General features: G+C 34.2%; 2 protein-coding genes across 10 annotated transcripts in view; one reads left to right on the plus strand and one right to left on the minus strand.

Moving 5' to 3' along the window:
* Positions 1-26,688, minus strand: part of LOC126763544 (CUGBP Elav-like family member 4) — a 955,905-nt gene that overhangs the window by 670,276 nt on the left and 258,941 nt on the right. The window lies entirely within an intron of this gene.
* Positions 11,309-19,749, plus strand: LOC126763546 (uncharacterized). Its single transcript, XM_050481151.1, has 10 exons — positions 11,309-11,423; positions 11,498-11,748; positions 11,956-12,112; positions 13,163-13,416; positions 14,789-14,918; positions 14,992-15,097; positions 15,161-15,559; positions 15,630-15,735; positions 15,805-15,913; positions 16,902-19,749. Exons 1-10 carry the CDS (start codon positions 11,369-11,371, stop codon positions 17,306-17,308), a joined length of 1,974 nt encoding a protein of 657 aa, XP_050337108.1. The 5' UTR covers positions 11,309-11,368; the 3' UTR covers positions 17,309-19,749.

Below are 26,688 nucleotides of genomic sequence, written 5' to 3' on the forward strand. Positions count from 1 at the left end.
TAAATATTTTGAGTCATAGTAGTTATCCTAAATATAAACATATAAAATATTCTTCCAATAAAACCCAAAGTGAGGATTGCGTTTCAATGCAGGCAACAAATTTTAAACTTTTTTAACCAATTTTAGCGCAAAAAACTTAACTTTTATACTGCTAAAATATCACATAAACAGTTTCTTCGAAGAAAACAAAATACTAAGAATTTGCGCCTAAATTTAGGCAACTTATCACTAAACACTTAACTTTTATACTGCCAAAACATCACATAAGCAGTTTCTTGGAAGAAAACAAAATACTAAGGATTTGCGCCTAAACTTAGGCAACAAATTTTACTGTACTTAACACTTATCACTAAAAACTTAACTTTTATACTGAGAAAATATAGTATAAGCGTAATCTTGGAATACATTTTAAAAGTAAGGGTTGCGCCTAAATGTAGATAACAAATTTAAAACCATTATAAACAATTTTAGCACTATACTCAACACTTAGCACTAAAAACTTAACTGTTACACTGATAATATATCGCGTAAGCAGTTTCTTTGAATTGAACAACAAAGTAGGAAGTGCGCCTAAAAGCAGGCATCAAATTTTATACTTTTTTAAACAATTTAAACAATAAAAACTTAACTTTTTTACTGATAAAATATCGCATAAACATATTCTTGGAATACCTAACACTTAGCACTAAAAACTTAACTTTTGTACGGATAGCATATTGCAAAGCCAGTTTCTTGGAATATAACAACAAAGTAGGAATTGCGCCTAAATGTAGGCAAAACATTATATATTGGCTTAAAAAATTTTAGCACTTAAAACCTTACTTTTCAACAGTAAATTATCCCGAAACAATAACGATTTTTTTAGAAAACGTAATTGCCGCCTTAAGATAGACTACAGTTTTCGTATATATGCGAACTAGTCTGTCAGCTTTTGAAATATCAATTTGAAATTTTTAACACAATCTTTACTTTCCAAGCGGCCGCTTAACTCAACTTCTATAGTAGTAAATTTTCCCAAAACAATGTCGCTTTTATATACGTTATTGTCACCTTAAGATAGACTACAGCTTTCCTATATACGTGGACTTGTATCTGAGAATTTGAGATATCGAAACGAAATGTTGAACACAATCTTCACTCCCCAAACAGTCGCTCATGTGAACAAATCGGCAATAGTGGACGTCTATAGTATATAGCTGACATACACAAAGTGATCAAGTGAAATCAAGTACTTTTAATAGATTTTTTTATTAGTTGTTATAAATTTATCTAAATTTGACAAAGCTGGGTTATCAGATCCATACAATCTCCCAAAAAAATTTTCAGATTGAACACCTAGCACATAGTTACCATACAAATTTAGCTACCTTCTTCCTGAACTTCGAGTTCTTGTACGAAAAACTTTTTCATTTGAAGAGATATATTAAAGTAGTTTGGCATGTGTTATTGCCTAAAGTAATCGCGTTATCTCCGAAGAAATAGTTCAGATTGAATCATTATAGCACATATGTAGCTGGCATAAAAACTGAACGTTCAAAATCAAGTAGTTGCATTAAAAAAAATTTTATTTAATGAGATAACTCCATTCAGTTTGGCACAAATTGCTATACAAAGCAATGCTGCAATATACGAAAAAAGTTCCAGACAGGACCACTATATCATATAGCTGCCATACATACTGCACGAGCCAAATCAAATTCTTTTGTGGAAACTTTGTTTTCTTGCACCAAATAAACCAGCTATTGCTTCAAGTGAGCCCAACACACCTAACTTTTATTTAATTTAACCACACTACTTGTGATAACGTTCAATAATAATTCAATTAAACCAAACATAACCCAACCACACATCGGTATGTAATGTTGCGTATACGCCATGTTGACTGCCGCCCCACCATCATGAAATCTTTTGGTGTTTTCACGTAACAGTTTGTAGCGTGATTTTTCACAAATATGCGTGCATAAGTGCTTACACCTGAATAAGTTTCATATATGCAGCCATTGATGTTATCAGCAAAATGCAAATATGTTGGAATTCTTTGCAAGTAACTGCAGTAATGGTAGTAGCTGAGCATAAATGAAGAATTTTGTGCAATTTATATTGGAATTTAATTGTGCACTATCATGTTATGAACGCATATTGTAAATATTGTAATATATGCGTGTACAGGAATATTACTAACGCATGACTGCCGACTCAAGTGTGCTGCTTGTTGAATGCGTGGCAACTGTACATACATACTAAAAGGAATTTATGGAAATATTGCTAATATGCGAAAGAATTACGATTCACAACATATGCGGGCAATGATATAAAGTTTTTAGTCTTGAAATTTTTGAAAGCGTATTTACTTAGAAGCGAAGAACAGGTGTACATTTTAGCTTGAAAGTGGGACTATGCCACTTCTATTTTGCCAAACTCCTTACTGATTTCAAATTGTATGTAATTTAGTTTTATTTTTTGGCAATATTGAAAATATTTTAGTTGAAATTGAATTTTCTATACACCTTTTCACATTAATTAGCCTTTCTCCAACATTATTAGTATACGAAAATGTAGGGAGGAGCTTCGTTCAAAGCAATATTCAATAATCTTTATTTCCGCACACTCAATTTTCTTTCTAATACAGACAACAGGCTACTTGGCTTACAATTGTGGCTTAAGCAGCGCTATCTACTCATTTGCATGGTATGCTCGCGTCGCTCCGTTGCATTACTTGCTGTTTAAGCAAGCCATAATCGGCTTATAAACTTTTGCTATTAGCACTAATAGTTGTGGAGCAACATTGCGTTGTAATGCGAATAACAACAAGCATATTGCAAGCAATAGCAAAAACAATTCGCACGAAAAATATGACTTAAAACAAAGAATCCTATAAGTAGTGAAACGCTTGAGATGCGTAACTTTTCATTATGATTTGCGTCTTGTGTAAACCTTCAAGATTCCTTCTGCTCTTATGTTGGCTTTGAAGTGTTTAGTTTCCTAGCTGCTAATAATCGAAAACTAACTGGTTGTAATACTGAAAAATTTCTGAAGTGACGATGATAATATGCAACTCGTAGAAAATACAGCAAGTATCTTCAAATAATAAAGTAATCTTAAAATTATGTCAGGGGTAAAATAGCTTTATTTCAGTTGTTTTTAAAAATTTGCCTGTTATGTTCTTAATATTCCAAAATTTTAATTTGTATAGCATACTTCAGGGCTCCTCATGCAAAAAAGCGAAACTATCGCTGTGTTAACGCGTTTTGTTCCTTATATTCAAAATTATTAAATTTTAATAGCATACCTCCAGGCGAAATATAGTATACATTACTAATTCTTTTAAGTCTAGCTTGGAAAAAAATGCGCCAGTTATCAAAAATATGCTTTTATGTACGTAATATTCCAAAATTTTGAATTTGTATAGCATACTTTCAGGTGCCTCATGCAAAAAAGCGATAATTATTCAAAAATATTAATCTTAATAGCAAACCTCCAGGCGAATTATACATTATTTATGATTTTAAATCTGGCGTAAAAAAACGCGACAATAATCAAAATTTTGACTGGTTTGTTCTTAAAATTCTAAAAATTTTAAGTTTAGTAGCAAAAAAAAAACAATGATTATCAAAAATTAGCGTGTTTTTTTGTAGATATTCGAAAACAATAAATTTTAGTAGCATACCTACAGGCGCATTATACGAAAATTGAAGTTCTTTTTACTTACTATTATTTTTTTGTTCACAAAATAAATCAAAAAATTAAAATTGTAATTTAAACAAAATAATGCGCCCAAATGTATGCAATGAAATGTAAATGTGACTGTTTCCCAAGTGATTTCCTGACAAGGGGCTTATATTTTTTATATATTTTATTATTTTATAAAACATACAATTTTTATATTAGGTACAATTATGCGCTTAACAGTATGCAATGGAAAATGAATGTGCCTTTTTTCATGTAATTTCCTGTAAATCTACCTGAAACGCTGACTATTTGCACTACCATGGCGTATGAGTAACATGTAGAGCCGACGGCTTAATGCAGAACAGTTTTCTGTATTATGAGTTTATTTCAAATTTATCAAACTACCACATTCTTATTATATAAGATTAACCATATCATTTTTGAACAAATCTTCAACACTTTCAATAAAGTAGAAGCTTTTTTTGCCAAAACTGCAAGGTAAAATCTATATGTCTAATAGCGGGCCTGATAACCTTACCCTGTTCCACGAAGTCTCTAACACCCAAATGAAATAATTAGGAAGTTCACTGACCAAAGCCAAGATAAAGATATTTTTATCCGTTTTTCTGCTAAAAAATTGCACTTAGAAAAGATATTTTAGCTTAGTTGCAGCCAAAGTTAACGTTTTTTCTTGTTTTAGTCCAGAAAAGCACCTCTCGATGTTATATCTCTTTTAAAAGAAATGCTATGAGCATTGTGTGAAAGCATGCATATCTGAAAACTATTAACTCACTTATATTTAGAAGTACTTATATGTGCGTAAGTGAACAAGTATCAAGTAACAAGTTATCACATACCACTCACACATTTGGTTGCACAGTCAATGAAGTGCATAAATCGCAGAGCTTATATGCAGAAATTAGGCAAACCATAAGCAAGCTGAGCTCAACGCCGCACAAAAATTTTAAGCAAGCAACAACAAAGCGGACAGACAGTGGCGGCAAAGCAGCGTGAAAACTACCAACTACCTACTACTACTACCAAGTAGGAACAGAGCGGTTTAAAAATTATGAAAACGCAACAATGAAGGCAGCAGAAAGTGAAGGGAGTGAAATGTAGGGAGGTGAGTCGACAGGGCGCATAAGCTTTGGCACACCTCGCGCGCACTACTAAGCTGCCGCGCAATACAAAATCGGCAAAACGGAAAATCGCAAAATCGAAAAATCACAAGTGCAAGCAAGGCACTCGAAGCTCAAGCGTTTGCGCGCAAAATTCCTACTTAATTGGCTGAATCCGATCAGGGAGCTGCTGTGTTTTTCCGCTTCGTTGTTTTTTTTTTCAAAACCAAGCGGCAAACAACAACAAAATGCAGTTCAATAGTTCAGCATGAGGACGCGAGGCCAGTAGGTGCGGGAGCGTGCAACGCACATTAAGTGCCAGCTATTTTGCTTTTCGAACTGAAAGTGAAGTGCGCACTCTTGTCTGTCATTAAGGCAACGGCAATTTTATTGAAGCTACTACAGTGCTGTTGTTGTAATTGTTTGTTGTTGCAGCTATTGATTTAATACAGTGCGTAATGTAATGCCGAAAGTGAAGTGGCCATCATGTAGCTTGCACTGAGCGCAAGCATTTGCGAGTTGAAGCTTAGCAGACGCTTACACGCCGGCTATGAGTGCATGAACGAGTGGCTTATGGAGTGCCGTTGTACACGCACTGTAGTACAATGCATGCATCGGCAAGCAGGCATACACAAATCTGCGCACGCATAGGTGAAATATAAGCGCCGTAAGCTTTACAAGCTTCTCAGTCTGTACTGCCACTGCCAATGCAGCGAATATAAAAGGAATTTACAGTTCGATGGTTCAACAAGTTTGGATGAACTAAAAAATTAAGAAGGTACGCAGATAATTCTTACAAAAACTGCTGTAGCTCTTATGCTACAAACACACAAATAAATATATTAACTTGAACCCTTACACTTTCAATCTTCAGGCATTGCTTGCCAAGTGAGTTGCGCATACATTCGTTTCATTTGTTACTTAACTCGGCTTTATTAATCATTAATTTAGAGCGAATGCATGTTTTTGCGAATATATTTGTTATGCAATTAAGTTCCAAGTTGCTGCGAAATTAAGCGCTTATATCTGAATCGCTACATAACAATACTAAGTACTAGCGCTTGTTCTTGTTATCACCAAGGCGTTAATTATGAAGAGACTAAGCGGGATTATTAAATTCCTGTCGCTCGAAAAAATTAAAAATGCGCAAAATGCTCAGAACTGATAAAAAATACTAGAATTTTTGTTAAATTTTTGCCGTACATATATTTTAGATACCTTTCGGAATAACTCCGAAACATTCCGAAAAACTCCGAATTACTCCTAAAAAGCGCCGAAATAATACTCCGAATTATTACTGAAAAGCTACGAAGCTTTCCAAATACTTGCAGGTAAATTTAGAAAGTTAGAAAATGTAATTTTGAGTTTATTGTCATTCAGAAGTATACATAACTGTGGCAGATATTAATTTACTAATTTAAGTGTAATTAAAGAATTTTTATAAACTTAGGAAAAATAACTTCCGAAAAACTCAGAATTGAAATTTTCGTATCTTACCGCGCTAATAGCAGATATTTAGGCTATTAAAAGAAAAAAGTACAAACTTGTGAGTCTATCTATGAATGAGTTTTATACTTTTTTCAAAAAATTAACGAAACCTGTCAGTTATCTGCTTTACATTGCAATCGTGCACTTTGATTACAAGTAATAATATAAGACAATATGCGTGATTGGATTATTTAGTTAAGTTACACGAAAAAGAGATTTTCAAATACAATTAAACTATGCGGACTCTGCCGGCTAAAGAAATCCGAACTCTTGACTTTGACAGCAATCAATTTCTTAATAGTAAATTGCAATTACCAATAATTGGTTCGGAGAAAATAGGTGGCAAGTGCAAGCAAATACTCACTGCTGCTTTTAATTTCAGTTGAGATGCTTTCGCACTTAAATATACTTATGTATGTATAAATTTCGAATCTTGTTTGTAAGCAAAGGGTATTTTTCGAACTCCTTTCCTCAGTATCCAACCCATACCTCAGTTCTGAAAGGCATACTAAATATATTAACCGCAAATAATATTTGATGATTCAAAATTTTCTATTTCCCCAAATTTCAGTGGCATTTTTTGCCCTTTCGCTGTGTAAAAGATGCTAGAAATAAGTTACAAAAGCTGCATTTAACTCAGAATATAAGTGGTAAAAACGAAAAAGCAAGAAGCTTGTCCAACATGGCATATAATAAATAGAGAATAAAAATAAGACGTCACAGCAAACAACGCAAGAAAACTAAATTTGAAATTATAGCAAAAGCTTTTGCACTCAATTGGTGTCAATCAGTGCACTGTGCTATGAAGCCGGTTAAAGCAAAGTTCGGACAAAAATATTGTATTAAAATTTAAAATTAAAATTTCACTTTTATTCCGATGTACCTAAAAATAAGATTTTAGCTCTTCGAAATATACTGCAAATACAACTCCGAAAAAAATTTACTCTGAGTAACTACATATTTAATAAGCATACGTGTATAAATCAAAGGAAATCAAATAAGAACCTCAAAAATATAAAGATTATTTTCATTAAAATCATATATTTTTAAATTACACAAACAAAGCAACTCCGAAAAACTGTTTACTCCGAATATATGTATGTCTATATAAAAATTCATGTGGAGACTTCAAGAGAAATCCAAAAAATCTAAATGCATTAATTCTGAAAAGATACCGGCGCCGAAAACACATATCTCCGAAATTTTGGAGTCCACTTCAGCAGAGACAATTGACGGCAATATTTATTTACACCGAATACCTTTAAAATAACAGCGTTTCTAAACTAAATCAAAAAAGCTACTCCGAATAATTTTTCATTTCTAATATACATATGTATGTATGTACATATACATATGTATGTATATAGGCAATTTTAAAATTCTTGTTAAAATTTTGATTGAAATACATATACAGCTATTCTGAAAAGATATGGGTTCCCAGAAGTATAACTCCGAAAATTCGGAGTTCAATTATAAACAAAAAATACTTAAAACCAAAGAATTGTTACTTGGTACAAATAAGTATTTACTCCTAATAACTTCAAAAATCATTACTCTGAAAATTCGGAGTTCAGTTTAAGACAAAAATTACTTTAATCGGAGAAAAGTGAGTTGCCGCAAATAAATATTTATTAGCAAAAATTTCGAATAGTTATTTGTATGAAAATTATTACTCCGAAATATTTGAAGTTACGCATTTCCAAAGAAAATTACGAATTATTCTAAGATGTTCATATTAACGAACATAAATATTTTGAGATATAAATATTATATGTATGTACATACATATGTATATGTGTATTCAAAATTCAAGGTTCACCCCAATCAAAGAAATTTATGAATTAACCGGATATGATCTTATCTTAGATGAAAAACATTTTGAGATATACATAAATACTGTATACATTCAAAATATATTATTATCTTATTTAATTTCCTAAACCGCACTGCTATAAAGCAGGAAAGCACTCAAATTAAGTTTTTCTATGAAAACTAAGGCGAATCAAATTCCACGACAAAGATTAGTGGAAATGGAAATTTTTCGTCAAAAATATGCATTTAATGCCGCGCAGCAACTAATAGTTTTGGCTTTTATTATTGTCATGGTAGTTCTGTTGTTGTTGTTGTTGTACCGCTGCTGCTGTTTATAATGCGCTGACATTTAATCAAGTTTGCTGCCACAACCGTCTCCGCCACAACGCCCACAACTGCCAAGCAATGCTTTCGCTTGTGCAACATGGCATTCAGCGCCTTTTCTTCGAATACTATTTCCTGCGCTTGCGGTTGATGGCAACAACACTGCGCTTAATACGTACCCAAAATGCCGCAAATATTTCAGCGTGACAGCGAAAATGCGTTGCACCACACCAACTACGGTGGGCGCGAGGGTAAGGCGACGCTTAAGCGCATTAAATGCAGCAACCACCCGCTGCCACACGCCAACCAACACACAGCGTGGCAAGTCATTGTCGCGAGTTAATGTAATTTCAGCACTTATTTACCGCTGACATCTTTTTCGGCAGCAGCAATGAAAATGCAAAATTTTTGTTATTCCACGGAATAAGTTATTTGCTTGTTGTTGTTGTTTTTGTTAGAGTTCTGATTTTATGCAGTATGACAGTGAACGCCTGAAATTCATCGAGTGGAAGACGCTAAGGCGTAAAGCAAGCTGCTCACTGCCGAAGATTTGTGAATGCTAGGCTAGCAGCCGTCACTCAGCCAGCAGGGCGTATGAGTGACTTGTTGTACGCCGCAACACCTACCAGCACCACTACTACTACTACTACTACGGCTGCTGCTGCTGCTGCTGATGATTTCATGGCTGAACGCTGTGCATAACAAATGACAAAGCGACAGCGTCAACTATTAACCACACACCTTGCTGCTGACAAACAGCCAAACAAATGCAACAACAACAGCAACAAACATGGTTGGTGAGATTGAGAAAAACCACTAAGCGCAAACGCTGCGGGTAATGCTGACAAAGAGCAGCAGCAGCAGCAATAGTAAGCAGCAGCAGCCTTGAGATTTGATGACATTTGTCAAAATGTTGACAACGCAGCAAAAGCAGCAACGGCAACAGTCAGGGTAAAATTAGAAAAATTACATGCACACACATACCCACACACACAGACGAGGAAATGCATTCACATTTCTATGGAAAACTTCTTCGGCGTTTCCCTGACCAAATGCAAGCAATGCCATCATGACTTTTATTGTGGCTGCTGTTGTTGTTGTAGTAAAATCGCAAAATATTTGCGGTTTATTTAAATGTAAAAATTTGCAAAGCTTTTTATGTCGTAGAGTTGTCGTGTTTGTTGCAGCTGTTTTTGCTACAGTTGCTACTCTCATTTGCTGCAGCTGCAGTTGAAGTGTAGAAATGTTGCGGCAACGCTGCAGGGTGTTTGAAGATTTTACATTTTTGCGTTGGCTTTTTTTTAATTTGGCAACTGCTGCTTCATGCAAATGACTGAGCGGTGGTGGGTTGATAAGAAAGCTGGTGTGCTGAGAGGGTAGTCAAAAATAGTGAAAATACAGTTTCATTTTAATAATTATACCCTGAACAGGGTATATTAAGTTTGTCACGAAGTTTGCAACACCCAGAAGGAAGCGTCAGAGACCCTATAAAGTATATATGTACATATATAAATGATCAGTATGTTGAGCTGAGTCAATTTAGCCATGTCCGTCTGTCTGTCTGTCCGTCGGTATATATACGAACTAGATCCTCTGTTTTTAAGATATCGTTTTGAAATTTCGCAAACATCATTTTCCCTTCAGGAAGCTGCTTATTTGTCGGAACTGCCGATATCGGACCACTATAACATATACACAGCTGCTATATGAACTAAACGATCAAGTTCTTGTACACATACATATAGTTACTAAAAGAAATGCACCTGTGAAGGGTATATTAGCTTCGGTGCAGCCGAAGTTAACGTTTTTTCTTGTTTATAAATAGCTTAGGTGAGAAAGGGTGTGTTGATTGACTTTTTGTGTTGCTAGTGACTTCTGGCGTTGCTCCGAAAGCTACAAACTACTGCTAAATCATAAAATATTAATAAAAAATTAAAAGAAAATACTTTTAAGACTTTACTTTTTTTTCCTAAAAATTTAAAAATGCAAGAAATGCTCAGAAATGATAAAATAGTTAGAATTTTTACCGTATATAAGACAAAAGCTAACGTAAACTGTGATTTCTGTGTTTTGGATAACTTTCGGAGTAACTCCGAAAATTTCCTAAAAACTCCGAATTATTGCTAAAAAGCGCCGAATCAATCCAAATACACACAAGTAAGTACAGTAAGTTTGATAATGTAATTTTGAGCTTATTGTTATATAATTGTGGTGGAAAATAATAGGCCTTAACAAAACACTATGCTAAGTTTAATTTATGTATTTTACTGAATTTAGAAGTTACTCCGAAAAACTCCGAATTATTCCTTAAGTAATTATTTAAACACAGAAGCTTCTAAGATCGAAATTAGGAATTACCGCCTTTATCAAGTGTTTTCAAAACACAAAAAAACTACAGATTTCTTAGGAAAATCATGCGTAATTAATTGATGTATGTATGTATGTCGAATGCAACATATTTATCATACATCAGTTGCTAACGACTGTAAATATTAATAAATTTATGTAAATGTATGTACTTTTATATTTATAATATTCGTCTCGAATATATCACATCGCTTCTTACTGATCTGATAGTTACTCATACGCACTGTAGTTTTGCTTCTGGTATTTACTATCACGTGGCATAAGTGCAACAATATAAATTGCTTACTTTAAGGGTTAAAGACTTATTCATAACTTATATTTACACACCAACTAAGCAACTGTTTAGCCATGCAACGCTTCCTTAACACGCAAAATAAAAAACCTTATTTGCACTTTCTAATAAAGTGTCCTAACTAACCATTAACTAGGCTTATAATTTGTTTACATTACTTTATAAGTGCATAACACAGGAAAAACGCTTATAAAAGCCACTACCACCACTCAGCGCTGACAGTAAGTGTACTCCAGTGCCAGCTTCAGTTCTCGGTTTGTGTTTAAATATATACAAATAAATAAAAAATAAATTAAATATGTCACTGCTATCACCTGCAGTCAACCACTGGACTACGCTACTCAATTTCATAAGTAAATTTGCATTTTTTAAATCTATACCTTTTTTATATTCATTATTAATAAAATTCCGCTTACTCCCACACTAGTACAAACATATTTTATTGACTCGCATGCTACCTGTATCCTGTGGCATCACGATTTCCCATTTGAATTGCAAACACCAGCCAATGGCGAATTCATACAGTACATAAATATTTGGCCTGACAATTTGTCGCAATCCTTGCAGCAGGACATTTACAATTTTACAGCTTTTGCCGAAACGCAACTGGCCTACGGCATGCAGCCCGATGCGTTGGTGCAGAAATTGACTATAGCTATCAGAGAATCCCACTGTGAGGTGAGTTCGAGTAATCAGTCAGACTGCGGTGGCGGCGACCAAAGTTGCTGACGGAGTGAGTGTTGCGAGAAAATTAAAATAAGTGGTAGATAAGCGCAAGATAGCTGCGAAATCAGTTTCATTTTGTATTTTAATTTAATTACGCATGAATTTTAATTACCACTTTTATAACCCGCCGTTCGCTATCGCCTTCCGTGCACTTCGTAGACTTTCGTGGCCTTTCAGGAGGACATACCGAGCTTTACGCGCAGCTTTTACAATGCCAGCAGAATATCAGTTTGGCGTTCGTTGCGTAATAAATTTCTATTTGCGTACCGTAAGGACCTGCAACAGGATACGACACCATACTTCGATGATTTTCTTTTATAGGTAAAACATACCGCCGTTGATAACTTTTTTTTTAAAAAAAACGCATAAAATTTGCAAAATCTCATCGGTTCTTTATTTGAAACGTTAGATTGGTTCATGACATTTACTTTTTGAAGATAATTTCACTGTTGACCGCGCTGCGTCTTAGGTGGTCCATTCGGAAAGTCCAATTTTGGGCACGTCGAATTTTCAGTGAATGGGCCCTAGAAAAGTTGGCAGAAAATCCGCTTTTTTATCGACAAATTTTGTTCAGCGATGAGGCTCATTTCTGGTTGAATGGCTACGTAAATAAGCAAAATTGCCGCATTTGGGGTGAAGAGCAACCAGAAGCCGTTCAAGAACTTTGCCCATGCATCCCGAAAAATGCACTGTTTGGTGTGGTTTGTACGCTGGTGGAATCATTGGACCGTATTTTTTCAAAGATGCTGTTGGACGCAACGTTACGGTGTATGGCGATCGCTATCGTTCGATGCTAACAAACTTTTTGTTGCCAAAAATGGAAGAACTGAACTTGGTTGACATGTGGTTTCAACAAGATGCTACATGCCATAGCTCGCGATTCTATGGCCATTTTGAGGGCGTCGGAGAACAATTCATCTCAAGAAATGGACCCGTAAGTTGGCCACCAAGATCATGCGATTTAACGCCTTTAGACTATTGTTTGTGGGGCTACGTCAAGTCTAAAGTCTACAGAAATAAGCCAGCAACTATTCCAGCTTTGGAAGACAACATTTCCGATGATTTTTCTTTTCGAAAAAGTTGCCCAAAATTGGACTTTCCGAATGGACCACCCAAGACGCAGCCGCGGTCAACATTTATATATATGTGAACCATATTTACGTTTAGAACCGATGAGATTTTGCAAATTTTATGCGTTTTTTTTAAAAAAAAAGTTATCAAGCTCTTAAAAAATCACCCGATATATATGTACATATTTATTAGCGTTACTCGTTGCACATTTATCAAAGTTGGCAGTTAAATACATATGTATATATCGCTTGTAGGTGGCTTTGTAAGCGTGTACTTTACTGCCACTTGAATTTAATTACAGATCAACCAAATGTTTTAATAGTCGAAGCCGAGTGCGGCAATTGCTCGACGTTTGCATTGAAAACTAATAAATTCATTGGACCGCTAGCTGAGCATCCGGAGCAACTGTATGTATTGGATCGTTATAATGGTGTGGAGGGCAAATTTGAGTTGGGCGTTGATTTGTACATGGACAAGGTTCAAAACTTGCAAGGACGCGAAGTGACAGTCGGAATTTTCGATTATCGTCCATTTACAGTGAAAGATTATGTAAGTGAATTCGATTATCTAAAATACTTTTTACCAAATACATAAGTTTGTTCGGAAAAGAAGCAAGTCACGGTAAAGATTACTTTCTTCGTATAAATTTGGTGAACATATTATACTTTTAACAATTATTCAAATAAAACTCCGAATTTTTTCGAAAAAACTCCAAATTATTCAAGAATCATTCCGAAATTATTATTTAAACGAAATTAAACACAGCAGACTTTATTTTTAATCATATAAACTTGTAGAAAGTATTTCCAACAATTATTTAAACTATTTTTTTAATTAGAAAAACTCCGAATTACTCCTTAAAAAAACTCTAAATTATTCCAAGTCTATTATTTTATATAAATTATACAAGAAAAAACTCCGAATTACTCCGAAAAAATCGAGTTAGTCCGGAAAACTCCGAAACCTCCCTAAATTACTATACGAATGAGATTCCGCAAGAGAGCATGAAGAGACTAAAACGCACTTCGGAGGACTCCGAATAATACCTTAAAAATCAGAATTACTCCAAAGAAAGCGCACCTTGAAATTTATTAGTAAATACTCGATTTCCTATTGAATTGTTCAAGTAATTTTTTTAAGTTCCAAAAAACTCGGAACTACTCCAAAAAGCATAGAATCATCCCAAAATTAATATGACGCATAGCGAAGTCTAATTCCTGCTACATAATATTGGAGAAAACATTTTCATCAATTATTGAAATAATTTTTTTTAACTCCGAAAGACTCCAAATTACTCCGAAAAAACTCATAATTATCCCGAAACTATTATTTCTTTGAAATTATGCAGGAAAATATTCTTTAAAAGAGAAACCTTTATATACAGTTATTCGAACAATTTTTTTAAAGTCCTATAAATTCGGAATTAGAAAATTCTAGAAAACTCAGAATCATACCGAAAATAATATTTGAAGGAAATTATGCGTTGCCAAAAATAATTTTGGTCACATAAAGTTGGTGGAAATATTTTCAGCAATTATTCAAAAAAATTTTGAATTCCGAAAAACTACGAATTACTCCGAAAAACTCAGAAGAATTTTAAAGCTATTATTTCAATGAAATAGTGAAAGAAAATAATTATTAGAACTAAAACTTACTCCGAACATATTATTAAATAGCTACTCGACTTCATATTTTAATATTCGAATAATTTTCTTAAATACGAAAAACTCCGAATATTCCGAAAAAATTTAGAGCCATTCCGAAATGATTATTTCGTAAAATTGTGCAAAAATTTCGTTTTGAATAATAATAAATTATTAAGTTTTTCCAATCACTCCTTACAAACTCGAAAAAGATACTAGAAAAACGCTATTACACATTTGCGGGACGTGAAGTAAAGCAACTTTACATCTCTTTCTAGAATCTTCAGCCACAGATCAAAGACCACGCTCCGGAAAATCTTCGCGGCATGGTACATATTGATGGCACTGAAGTACGAATGTTGCTCGCACTCTGTGAAGTGGTTAACTGTACAGTAAATGCCGATACATGTAAGCATATACATACATATGTGTATTTCGATCAGAATGAGACTGGTCTTCCCTTTTTCATACCGAATAATAGCCGAAGATGATTGGGGCACATCTTATGCAAATCTGACGGCGGATGGTGTTTTCGGTTTGGTAACTTCCAGAAAAGCGCAATACGTTGTTGGTGCTTTATACTTTTGGTAAATTTAGTACTACCATCACTGCTTTTTTATCTCATATTTCTTTTGATTATGTTTTATTAGGCCCGATGATTATCGCTATTTGGATATGTCCTTATTTATTGGTCGTTCGGGCGTCACTTGCCTGGTACCGTCGCCACATCGTCTCACCAGCTGGTTGCTACCGCTACGTCCCTTTCAACTCACACTCTGGCTGGGCGTATTTGCCTGTCTGGGCGTTGAGGCGTTGGCGCTCTTTTTCACACGCCATCTAGCGCCATCCGATACTGAACCACAATATGGTTTAATGGAGAGTTTTCAATTTGGTTACATAATGACACTAAAGCTATTCGTATCACAAGGTTCAGATTATGTAGTGAATTCACATACGGTACGCATGGTGCTCTTCGCTTGCTACATGATGGACACGATTGTGACGAGTGTCTATGGTGGTGGTCTGTCGGCGATATTGACCCTGCCGACGTAAGTCTCAGACTTGATATATTTTGTATCCCTATATTTAAATTTTCATTTTCTTGTTAATAATGCTTAGATTGGAGGAAGCCTCGGATTCTGTGGAGCGTTTATATAGGCATGGCATACCGTGGACCGCCACATCACCTGATTGGGTTATTTCACTGAAAGGCGCTGATGATGATGTGAGTTGGGTCTAAATATTTGCTCTAGTAGATTTTGGTTTTCATGTTTAACTTTTCTGTTACTTGCAGCCGATGGTGGAAAAGCTTTTGCAAAAATACCATGTTTACACATACGAGCAACTAACGGAATTTGCGAAGACGGAGAATATGGGCTTCATTTTGGAGCGATTGGCATTCGGTATGTTGTAAAGAAGAAGAGCGTGAAAAATTCTAATTACCAATATGACCATAAATATCACACTTTCTATAAAAACTGGCGTAATAAAGATTTTATGATCACCTTTTTCTGGTAAAAGTATTATATCACATCATATGACTTACCTATGATATCGTGTTACGATTTTATGGAATTACAAATCTTTTTGATTTCGAAAACATTTAACCTCATGTAGAAACATATAAAATGTCGATATCAAATCATTCTGAGATCATACCACCTAGTTTCTATATATTAAGACCTGATATCACATATAATATAAGCATTACGTCATTTGACAGCACTCGTAACTGATATATTGGATCACTTGACGTTTATTTGATTACAATTTAACTCTGATTTGGATTCATTTTATATGAAAGTGGTATTCACACATTACAAAATATCAAAATATCACATGCAATTATTTTATAATTCTGTGCTTTTTGCAGCTTAAGGAAAATTTGGCAACATTTTAAAAGAACTTGATATTTAACACCATATGATATAAAAATATCATATGACATTTTTTATAATTATGTGTTAACACATAATATCAAAATATCACATGACTTTTATAATTATGTGAAAATTTTAATAAATTTTTTCCAAAGCAGTGTTTGCACATCACATGAAAATATCACATGAAAAATATCACATGACCTTTTTTATAATCATGTGTTTTTGCTTAATTCAAATTCAGATTTATTTTACATGAAAATGGTATTCATACATCACGTGATCAAAAATATCATATGACATTTTTTTAAATTTATGTTTTTTTTTGTATTTAATTCAAATTTGGATTCATTTTAGTATTCACACATCTCATGACATTTTTTATATCTATAACTGTTACTCGTAGCTTAACCACCTTTAAAAAAAAAATAAAAATTATCTGAACTCAAAAATAACGTTATTGCAACTGCAAATTTAATTTTCCACTTGTATTTCGTTTTTATTTCCCCAGGTCATTTTGGCAACGTTGACTTTCTCACAGATGAATCCTTTAAACGCCTCAAGCTAATGATTGACGATATTTATTATCAATATTGCTTTGCCTTCGTGCCACGCCTATGGGCTTTGCTGCCCAAATTGAATGATGTGATTATGCGAGTGCACTCAACCGGCTTGGATATATTCTGGGAGTGGGAAGTTGCTGCCACCTATATGGATGGCCAACAGCAGGAAGAGATACAGGCATCTATGTATATGGATTTCGATGTGGGTCCAGTTAAATTGGATATGGGAAATTTCATCGGTTTGGTATTGCCGTTAATAATTGGCGTTGTATTCAGTATCTTCGCTTTTATTGGCGAGCTGGTCTACTACAAGTATACGCAGAAGAAAGCACAAGCGGTGATACATGTAAACTGAGTTACATGTGTGAACCAAAGTGTGTAGAATAAAAATATAGAAGAAAAGATTGAAGAAGTGTAAAATTAACAGGAAATAAGTTAAAAAAGCTTTTCACGCACTAATTGCTGCCCACGAAGTATTTGATAGCTGTTTCTTAGTCAGCTTCATATGACGCTTAGCATTACTTTAAGTTTTCGGAAGGTTTGTTATATATTTGTGATGATCTAAGATGACATTTCGTTGGTTATTTCTACATACTTTCAATTCTCAACTGGTTTATGACTTTTTTACAATAAAGCTTAGTCAAATAATTTTTAGTGGATATGAAAATTTAATAAGCTCCTGATTAGAAATAAATTTCTGGTTTGCATGCTCTCGAAATCATCAGCTCTACTACACCCAACTTTGCACAATATGACAACCATATATAGGCAACGAACTAATGAAGAGTGAAATGAGTTCAGCCACATGCACAAGCAACTCTCCTTAATCTGCATATGTTCTCACATATTCATAGAAAAGTAATACAAACAGACGGAACGCTATGCGCACATCATAAGCAAATTTCTAAGCAACACCGCCGCTAAGCTGGCATGCCGGATCCTTGAGCGCTTTATATGTGCGCTTTTCAGAACCCGCTCAACCGCCGCGCATCTGTGGTTAATATTTTACTTTCCCACCTAATCAATATAAACATGTTATGTGAAAGTGGTTGTGGAGGCGAAAAAAATATGAATGCACATTAGAGCAGATCCTGCACACAGCGAAAAGCGCTGATAAATTTCCACTGAAACGCACATGGTTATGTAGGCATATACCATAGTTGTGTGTACGCCAAAACGCTGCTGCAACATAGAGGCGAATACCGCGGCGAAAGTACTTTGAGTTGCTGTGGTGGCAACAAATCGAAAACTTCAGCTATTTCGCGCGCAGCTTTGTGGAGCGTTCAAGCGCAAATGCACCCGAAAACTTTGATGCATTTTTTCATTTGTATGCAGCGTGGAGTTTAGCAGATGAATGATGTTTTCGTGCTTATTTCTAATATTTTTTTGGGGGAAAAAGTTGCCTAACACTTTTGGTAAACACTATTATTAATTTAAACATATTTTGTGTGAGATGTGAGAGATGATCATATTTAAGTGGTTTATATTAAGTTGAAGACCTTGTGTTGTCTATCATAGTTCAACATTTCAGAAGACTGAAATGTTCAGCACACTACGAGTACTTTTGAGTTACCTTATAGTTTCACAAATCAATACGTGGGCCTGTAGTGGCACATCACAACTCCAAAGACCGTCAATAGTTGCTATAAGTAGGTGAAAAGGACAACAACAGTATCATGTATATGAGAATCTGAGGATGTTCATAAAACTTTTAAGAGCTAAATTTTTGTTTCCTAAAGAATTTTTTGATAAACTCAATGAAAATTTTGTAAGACAAAGCAGCTTTTACGGAAAAAATTTTACAATATTCCCCAATAATTTCCACAAAGTGTAATTTCGTTCCAAGGGAGTGACGTTGACGATTCTGAGAAAATTATACTAGGAGTGTTTTCACTCTTAATATCACAAATGAGAGAAAAACGGTATCTGGATCATTCTAAGAAAACTTTCACAGAGAGTGATCCCACTCAATATATTAAAAATGAGTGAAAACAATATCAGGATCTTTCTAAGAACACTTTCACTGAGAGTGGTCTCACCCATAATATTAAAAATGAGAGGAAAACGATAAATGGATATCTTTAGGAATACTTTCACTGAGAGTGATCCTACCCAGAATATTAAAAATTAGAGAAAAGCTGTATCTGGATCTTGCTAGGAACATTTTTACCGAGAGTGATGCCCCAACAATATTAAAAATTAGACAAAAACAATATCAGGATCTTTCTGGGAACACTTTTACTGAGAGTGATCCCATCCACAGTATTAAAAAAAGAGAAAAACAATATCTGGATCTTTCTTAGAACACTTTCATTGAGAGTTATCCCACCCACAACATTAAAAGCGAAAGAAAAATTACCAAGTGGAGCTTCCATACTTCAATGGAATAAGAAAAAATGACTATTTACCATTTTTGGCTCACCTTATGGCATCGTATCCAGAAGTAAAAATAGTAGAGTCACAAAAAATTGTTTTCTAATATTTTATTTTTACCGAAATATGCCAAGTTTCTTCGCCATGGGTTAAATGCAATTATTCAAACTACATAAAGAGATCTAACCTCTTGTCTGACGATTTCCTGAGCTCTCTTCAGTATATCTCTACTTTTAGTTTAGCGTAGCTTTATTAAAAATATTTGTCAGCGTTGCTCGTTCTATTTCCAAAATAAATGCCAAAACTTCAAATATTTAACTGAAGAATAGAGAATTGAAATTTAAGCAATAATTTTTACTTAATTTTTTGTCAAATACTTTCAATATTAATAAAAAAATCTTTGCAACTAAAGCAGCAAACATATATCCTCAAAAGTATTTGTAATCTTCGCGCACACACACAAACAGCTTGAACAACTTCCGTGGCAGCACAACAAGTATGCTCGAGAAATAAAGTAAAACATCTGAAATAAATAAGAAATTCCAACTAATTGAGTAGGATTTCGCTAAAGGAATTTCATAAAATGCACAACAACAAAAGCAACAAAGCCAAACAAAATAACAAATATTTACAACGGAAGCAATTGTTGGTACAAATAGCTGGCAAGCACAGTTGGCAACAATGAAAAAATATTGACGAATGCCAGCGCGGCAACGAGGGCTAAGAGAAATATGATCAGGTGGGCTTGGGAGCATGTACTATATAAAAGAGTATTTATTTGTAAATATGAATGTTGGAGTATATGTGCGTGTATGTAGCTTTTGACTGGCTTGTAATAAAATAAATTGATTCTCGAAATTTCTGCGTTGGTTTAAATTTATTAAATAAAATGTTAGCTAAATGACAAAACCGAAAATTTTTAATGAAAGTTTTGTTTAACTTTGCTTATAGAAAGCTCTCAATTATTTTTTTCTTAACCCTTGTTGAAATAAAAGTCATATGTACCCACTTGTAGTAACCATGGGTTAAGCAAGTTGAAACAGCTATGGCTCAGAAGAGTTTTTGAATAAATGAGATTTATTTTATCTTTCGAGAATTATAAAAATATGTGCAAATTAATTTTTTTAAATTTGTTTTTTGATTTTTGAAAAATATCTTTTTAAATTAATTAATTCTGAATTTAATATCTTATTAACGTTTTTTTTTATAAAATGACAATTTTTAGCTTTCGAAAATTATAAAAATGTGCTAATTAATTTTTTAAATCTAGTTTATTTTAAAAAAATTTAATTAATTAACTTTTAAACTTTATTTTGAAAATACATATTTTTTTAAATTAATTTATTTTGAATTTAATATGCTTATTAATTATATTTTATTAAATTTTATTTATTAAATTATTTTTGTTTTCGAATTTTTTTTGTAATTAATTAATTATTCTGATTTTAATAATCTCATTAACTATTTCTTAATTTTAATTAATTGTTTTTTTTTCTAATTTCTTAATTTTTTTTATATTTTCTTAAACTTTCACCTTAGCTTCAAGGCACCTCTTGCTGCCGGCCAATAATAAAACTGCTTTTATGTTATTAGTTCTTGCTGCAATAACAACAATACTCAAGGTCTTGCGTATGGTTACCTGGCAACTAAGAACAAGTTGGAGAAAATACAAAGTAAAATGAAATAGAAATAGTCACAATGTTATATAATAAAGGCAATGCAAGAAAAATGTTAACTAGAGTTCCAATATAAACAAAGGCAGATATCTAGCCGAGACAGTAAAGTAATACCTCTATGTAAATACCGAAACACTGGCAATAGTAAAAGTAATGAAATTCAATTAGTTGAATTATATAATTCAGTATTGACTATATCAAAAAATTGCTGATATGTTTGTTTAAAATAAATAAGAAAATACGATTAAAGGCATAAAAATTAATCTAATATAAGAAACGCCTAAAAGTATGTGTATTTGAAATTTTTTAAAAGCACTAAATAAACCAAATTTTCTACAGTAAATCGTTAGTAAACTGGCAATACAAAGATCAAGTCTATAAAAAAAATATTTGAAGTACAATGCTGGTATAATTTAAAGTGCGCCCAAAAGTATATTTAGTTGAAATCATTGAAAAGTCCTCAAAAGTCTTCGTATTTCGCAATAAATCAGTACTGAGCTAGCAATTCGAGGAACAACCGTAATAAAACAGAAAATTTGCAGCATAATTCCAGCTTAAGTGATGAAGCGCCCAAATGTATGTGTATTTAAAATCACTGAGAAGTTCTAAAACGCCTTCGTATATCGAAATAAATCTGTATTAAACTAGCAATATGAGGCGCAAGTGTATAAAAAATTAATATTTGGAACAAAATTTTGACAAAATTTAAGGTACGCCTCAAAGTATTTATGTAAAGTTAGTCAAAAAGATTCAAAAATACTTACGTATTCCGCAATAAATCGTTAGTAAACTAGCAATACGAGGATGAAATTTGTAAGAAAAGTATTTTATAGCACAATTCCTATATAATTTTTGATACGCCTAAAAGTATGCGTTTATTAAAATTATTGAAAAATGCTGAAAACCCTGAGATTTCTTCAATTATTACGTAGTAAACAAACACTGCGGGGATCAAGCCGCATAAATAAATATTTGAGCAATTCCGGTATAATTTACGTGGCGCCTAAAAGTATGCATAGTTGAAATTTGTTAAAAGTGCTAAAAAAATTGATGTTTCACTGTAAACCGTTAGTAAATCAGCAATACGAGGATTAAGTCTATAAGAAACAAATATTTCTGGTAAAATTCCGGTATAATCTAGGGTACGCCTAAAAGTATGTGAAGTTGAAAATTTTGAAAAGTGTTAAAAAAAATGTATGATTCTCAGTAAATCGTTAGTAAACTAGCAATATTAAGATTAAACCAATAATAAACATAGAATGTAGCTCGCCTAAAAGTATACATTATAAATTTAATTATAATTAATTTATAACAGAATCCTGTATTAGGTACGAAATTGGCGTATTTATTTTCCGTTAAAGTGTTTTTTGCAAAACTTTTAGTGTTCTCATGACGAAAGTTTATCAAAAATCGAAAATAATTGAAATTTTTCAACTGATATTATATTACTAAATTTCAAAAAAATAATTATATTCTAGACTAAATACAGCAGCTCGATAAAAATGGCTCACTAGTAAGAGCAGCTATCATTTTTATTGGCTCTGTATTAGTAAAAATCAACGAAATTTGAAGACTGAAAACCCTAGGAAGAATATGAAAATCCATGGAAAGACGTGGAAATTAGAAATTTTTGCCAATTCTATAAAATAATTATGATTTAATACCTCTTCAATTTCTTATACACATGTATCACAAATATTACTTAATTATCAACCATCTACTTGCCACCTACGCGCATTTGCTGATTTTTCCTACCTACTGCTTGCAACAAAAAATTATTATTGGCTTCTAGTTTTTGCTGAACTCTTACTTTCACGTTTGTTGTTTTCATTTTCGCAACCAACTTTTCCAGCTTACAACCACATACAACGCCCCCGCCTTACAGTGTGCGCGCTCACTGGCTTTTGCTCTGCTACACAGCTGCGCCACAGCCACCAGCAATCATTCAAGCCAGCTGAACTTTTACCTCGAACGTCGTGCGGCAACCACAGCAACAACACTTTTTCACATTTATTGCGCCATTGTGTTTGTTGCTATTGCTGCTTTTGTCGTCATACTTTGTAATCGCTATTTTTTTTTTTGCCTTGTGTTGTGTTGTGTGATTTTTTTGCTTTCGCTCGTTCGTTCGTTGAATAAAACTCAATCACAAATTATAAGGTATTATTGCCATGGCAAACTGTTGCGTTGCTAAGCAATCGCTTTCATCATCGTCATCAACAGCAATATACTCGTAAATAGAAGCAGTAGTAGCAATCAACAACTTCTCGCCAAACAGTAATAGCAAAAAACACACGAAGCCAAATTGTATGAGTTTTCAGTGTATTGGTGTTGGCATAACGACTTTTTATCTAGTACATATAGTATAACTGTATGTATATATCTGCTTTTATGAATACATACACACATACAGTAGTTTACTCTCTCAAAGCACACACAATCGGTCACGGGTAGCGAAAATATTCATATACACTTCAGCAGGCATGAAAGTTTATATATTTATTAATAGATATATGTAGACTTCTATGGGGTCTAATAAAATTTAGCATAAGTTATTTCTTAAGACATAATCTATGCCAAACAGAACGATTAAAATTGACGTCTGAGATGATCGAAAAGGGTAATGCTCGAAAATTCTACGAAAAGATGCGGCGACCGGAACATACTCTTGTAGAACCCCCCAAAAAAGATCTAGCGACTGATGATGATGGAGGGAACACCGATTCCCCAAACGATGACGATGGAACAGACGGTTCGGCGAGGGAAGATGAACTATTCAAATTCGGAGGCGGAGACCTGATAAGGAGCATGCATCTGCTTCTTTGTAGAATATGATTGAAACTTAAGTGTTAAGAGTATCTGCCCAATTCATAACAAGGGAGACTCCACAATCTGCGTCAACTACCGTGGGATAAGCCTCCTCAACATCGCATATACGGTTCTATCGAGCGATCGATAGCTTTTGACGGAACGACAAAGAGCTGCCTTTATGCCGCTATGTCTGAATTTGGTATCCCGCAAAACTAATACGGCTGAGTAAACTGATGTTGAGCAACGCCAAAATCTCCATCAGCATCGGTAAGGAACTCTTTGAGCCGTTCCACACCAAACGAGGTTCCAGACAAGGCGGCTCTGTATCATGCAACTTCTTCAATCTACTGCTAGAAAAAATAATTCGAACTGAAGAGCTTACTCGAGCAGGTACCATCTTTTAAAAGAGTTAACTGCTGCTGACGTACGCCGAAGATATTGATATCACTGACCTCAACATAGGTGCCGTTAGTTCCGCTTTCTCGAGGCTGGACAAAGAAGCAAAGCAAATGAGTCTAATAGTGAGCGAAGGCAAGACGAAATATCTGCTGTCATCAAAGAAACAGTCGTCGCATTCGGGACTTTACTCCCATGTCGCTGTTGGAAGTAATAACTTAGAAGTCGTAGATAATTTCGTCTATCTTGGAACCGGTATTAACACCAACAACAACGTCAGCCTGGAAATGCAACTCAAAATAACCCTCGCCAGCAGGTGCTACTTCGAACTGAGTAAGCAATTGAGAAGTAAAGTCCTCTCTGTACGAAAAAAGACCAAACTCTATAAGTCACTCATCATCCCCGTCATATTATATGATGCAGAGGCATGGACGATGACAACATCTGATCAGTAGACGTTACGAGTTTTAGAGGGGAAAGGTTCTCGAATTAAGAGTCCGTGCATGCTTGGGCGTCGAAATGCGTCGATAAATCACCTTGTGTTTAAAAAAATACAGAAATAAAAAATAAAAAAAATTTCAAATATCAAAACCCATGTAACGCCTTTTGTAAAAACAGCCAAAAAAGATTTATAAGCAAAATTGCCACTCTGCCACTCTCAGTTCTCTACATTTAATTCAGAGTGTTACTAATTGTGCGTAATAGTGCGACATGCATTTTCAGCAAGTGATCTTTATGCTTCTACTCTCTAACAGAATCACCTAACATAAGCAAAGCCTAAGCTATCACCTCATTTCCTTCTAAAACACCGCATTTTATTAAAACATATTTTCCCTGCACTGCCAGCACTTTAGCCGACCGCCTGCTCTAACCCGGCTACGTTGTGGTTGCTGGCTTTTAACTTTGGTTTTGTATGAATTTTATAGAATTTGTGAAATTGTTTTATGAAAAATATTTGCAATATTATTAAATTAAAAAGTTTGCCACTAACAAAAGCAGCAACAATATACGCACCTACACATACACAGAGTGTAGCAATAGCAACAATGTAAGCAACACAAAACAGCAACAATAACAACAGCAGTGGCAAACAAAGCGCAATCAGGTGTTACAACAAATGCAACGCATATTTGCCATTTCCACTTGTTTGGCTCCGTTGTCTTAATTAAAAATGCTTCAACTTTAATTAGCAACTTTAAGCGTTGGCTTAGCAGGTATGCCAGTAGAATGTGGTAAACCGCCAGCTAACAGCTAACAGCTCACGGTTCAGAGCGCAGCCAAGGCTCATGTCGCTCTTGCCACACTCTCCTTCGTCCTCTCACTCTCTCATACTCTTTCTTTCCTTCGCTCGTTGGTTTGACATGAATTCAAAGCATTTTTATGATTTTTTTTTTATATTATTTGCTTTTATTTTTTAAGTGTATACATTGTTGTTGTTATTTATTATTATCTGTTGTTATTTGTTGTTTGCTGTTTTTCAAGTCTTACAAATGTTTAGTTCACTTTGCGTTTGCTGCGCTAAGGTTTCCTCACTGCTGTGTGTTCTCAAATTGAGTGAAGCTGTGAATAATTACTTTATTTCTATTGGCTCCTTGAGTTTGTGAGTTTCTCTGCTCCGCATAAAATTATTTTTTGAGCACTTTAGTTGGTAAATATTGTACTACAAAGCACGTTGCTTACATACAAGCCAAAATATGTAATGCGACGGTCAAGACTTAGTTAGGTGAAAAGTAGAAGCGAAAATGTAGCTAAAGGGTCTCTAGATCTACGCATAAGAATATGCGAAACTTACTGTGTTGCTTGCAACAAATATGTGATTGGAAAGCTGAGCAGAGAAGTACCAGGTTATGTTAGGTTAGGTAACACAGGTCCTTTGTAATGCCAGTTGGAGGCTTATCAATTCGAGCTGAAGCTTAATAGATACTTGATATCTAGTTCTTAAACTTCATCTAGTGCATTGTACCGCGAAACTTTTAGATATCTTAGCCTTAGTTCTAGGTAATTCTGGACAGCATCATAGGAGGTGTGCCAGCGTCCCACTCAGGTCTACTTCCCTGCTTTTTCTACAAGTGTCATCGCGAATAATACCCATGCGGTTAGCATGTTATGCTCGCGCTTCTTCGGGTAAAAAACAGGCTTTTTTCAACAATTTTTTTCCATATAAAAAATTAAATATTTTATTAGAATTTTTTTATTACGACAAACATACACTATTAGCAAAGAAATTTTGCAATTTTTGGAAAAAGATATAAAATCGTAATTGATCTGCTTTTTTGGCAATAACTGAACTTTCATTGTTTATCGTTTTTAACGACTTGTGTATTTATCGAACTGGTTCAGTAGTCAAGCGGTTGGCAGACAGTAAAAGTATTTAGCAAAATTAATGGTGGGCGAAGGGACATTCTTTTGTAATCACTTCGAAAAATCGATTGTTTTGTTTTTTTTATATTTTGACAGTAAAATCTATTGAAAACATGCTGTG

Source organism: Bactrocera neohumeralis, chromosome 6, assembly GCF_024586455.1.
Source record: "Bactrocera neohumeralis isolate Rockhampton chromosome 6, APGP_CSIRO_Bneo_wtdbg2-racon-allhic-juicebox.fasta_v2, whole genome shotgun sequence".
NCBI lineage: Eukaryota > Metazoa > Arthropoda > Insecta > Diptera > Tephritidae > Bactrocera > Bactrocera neohumeralis.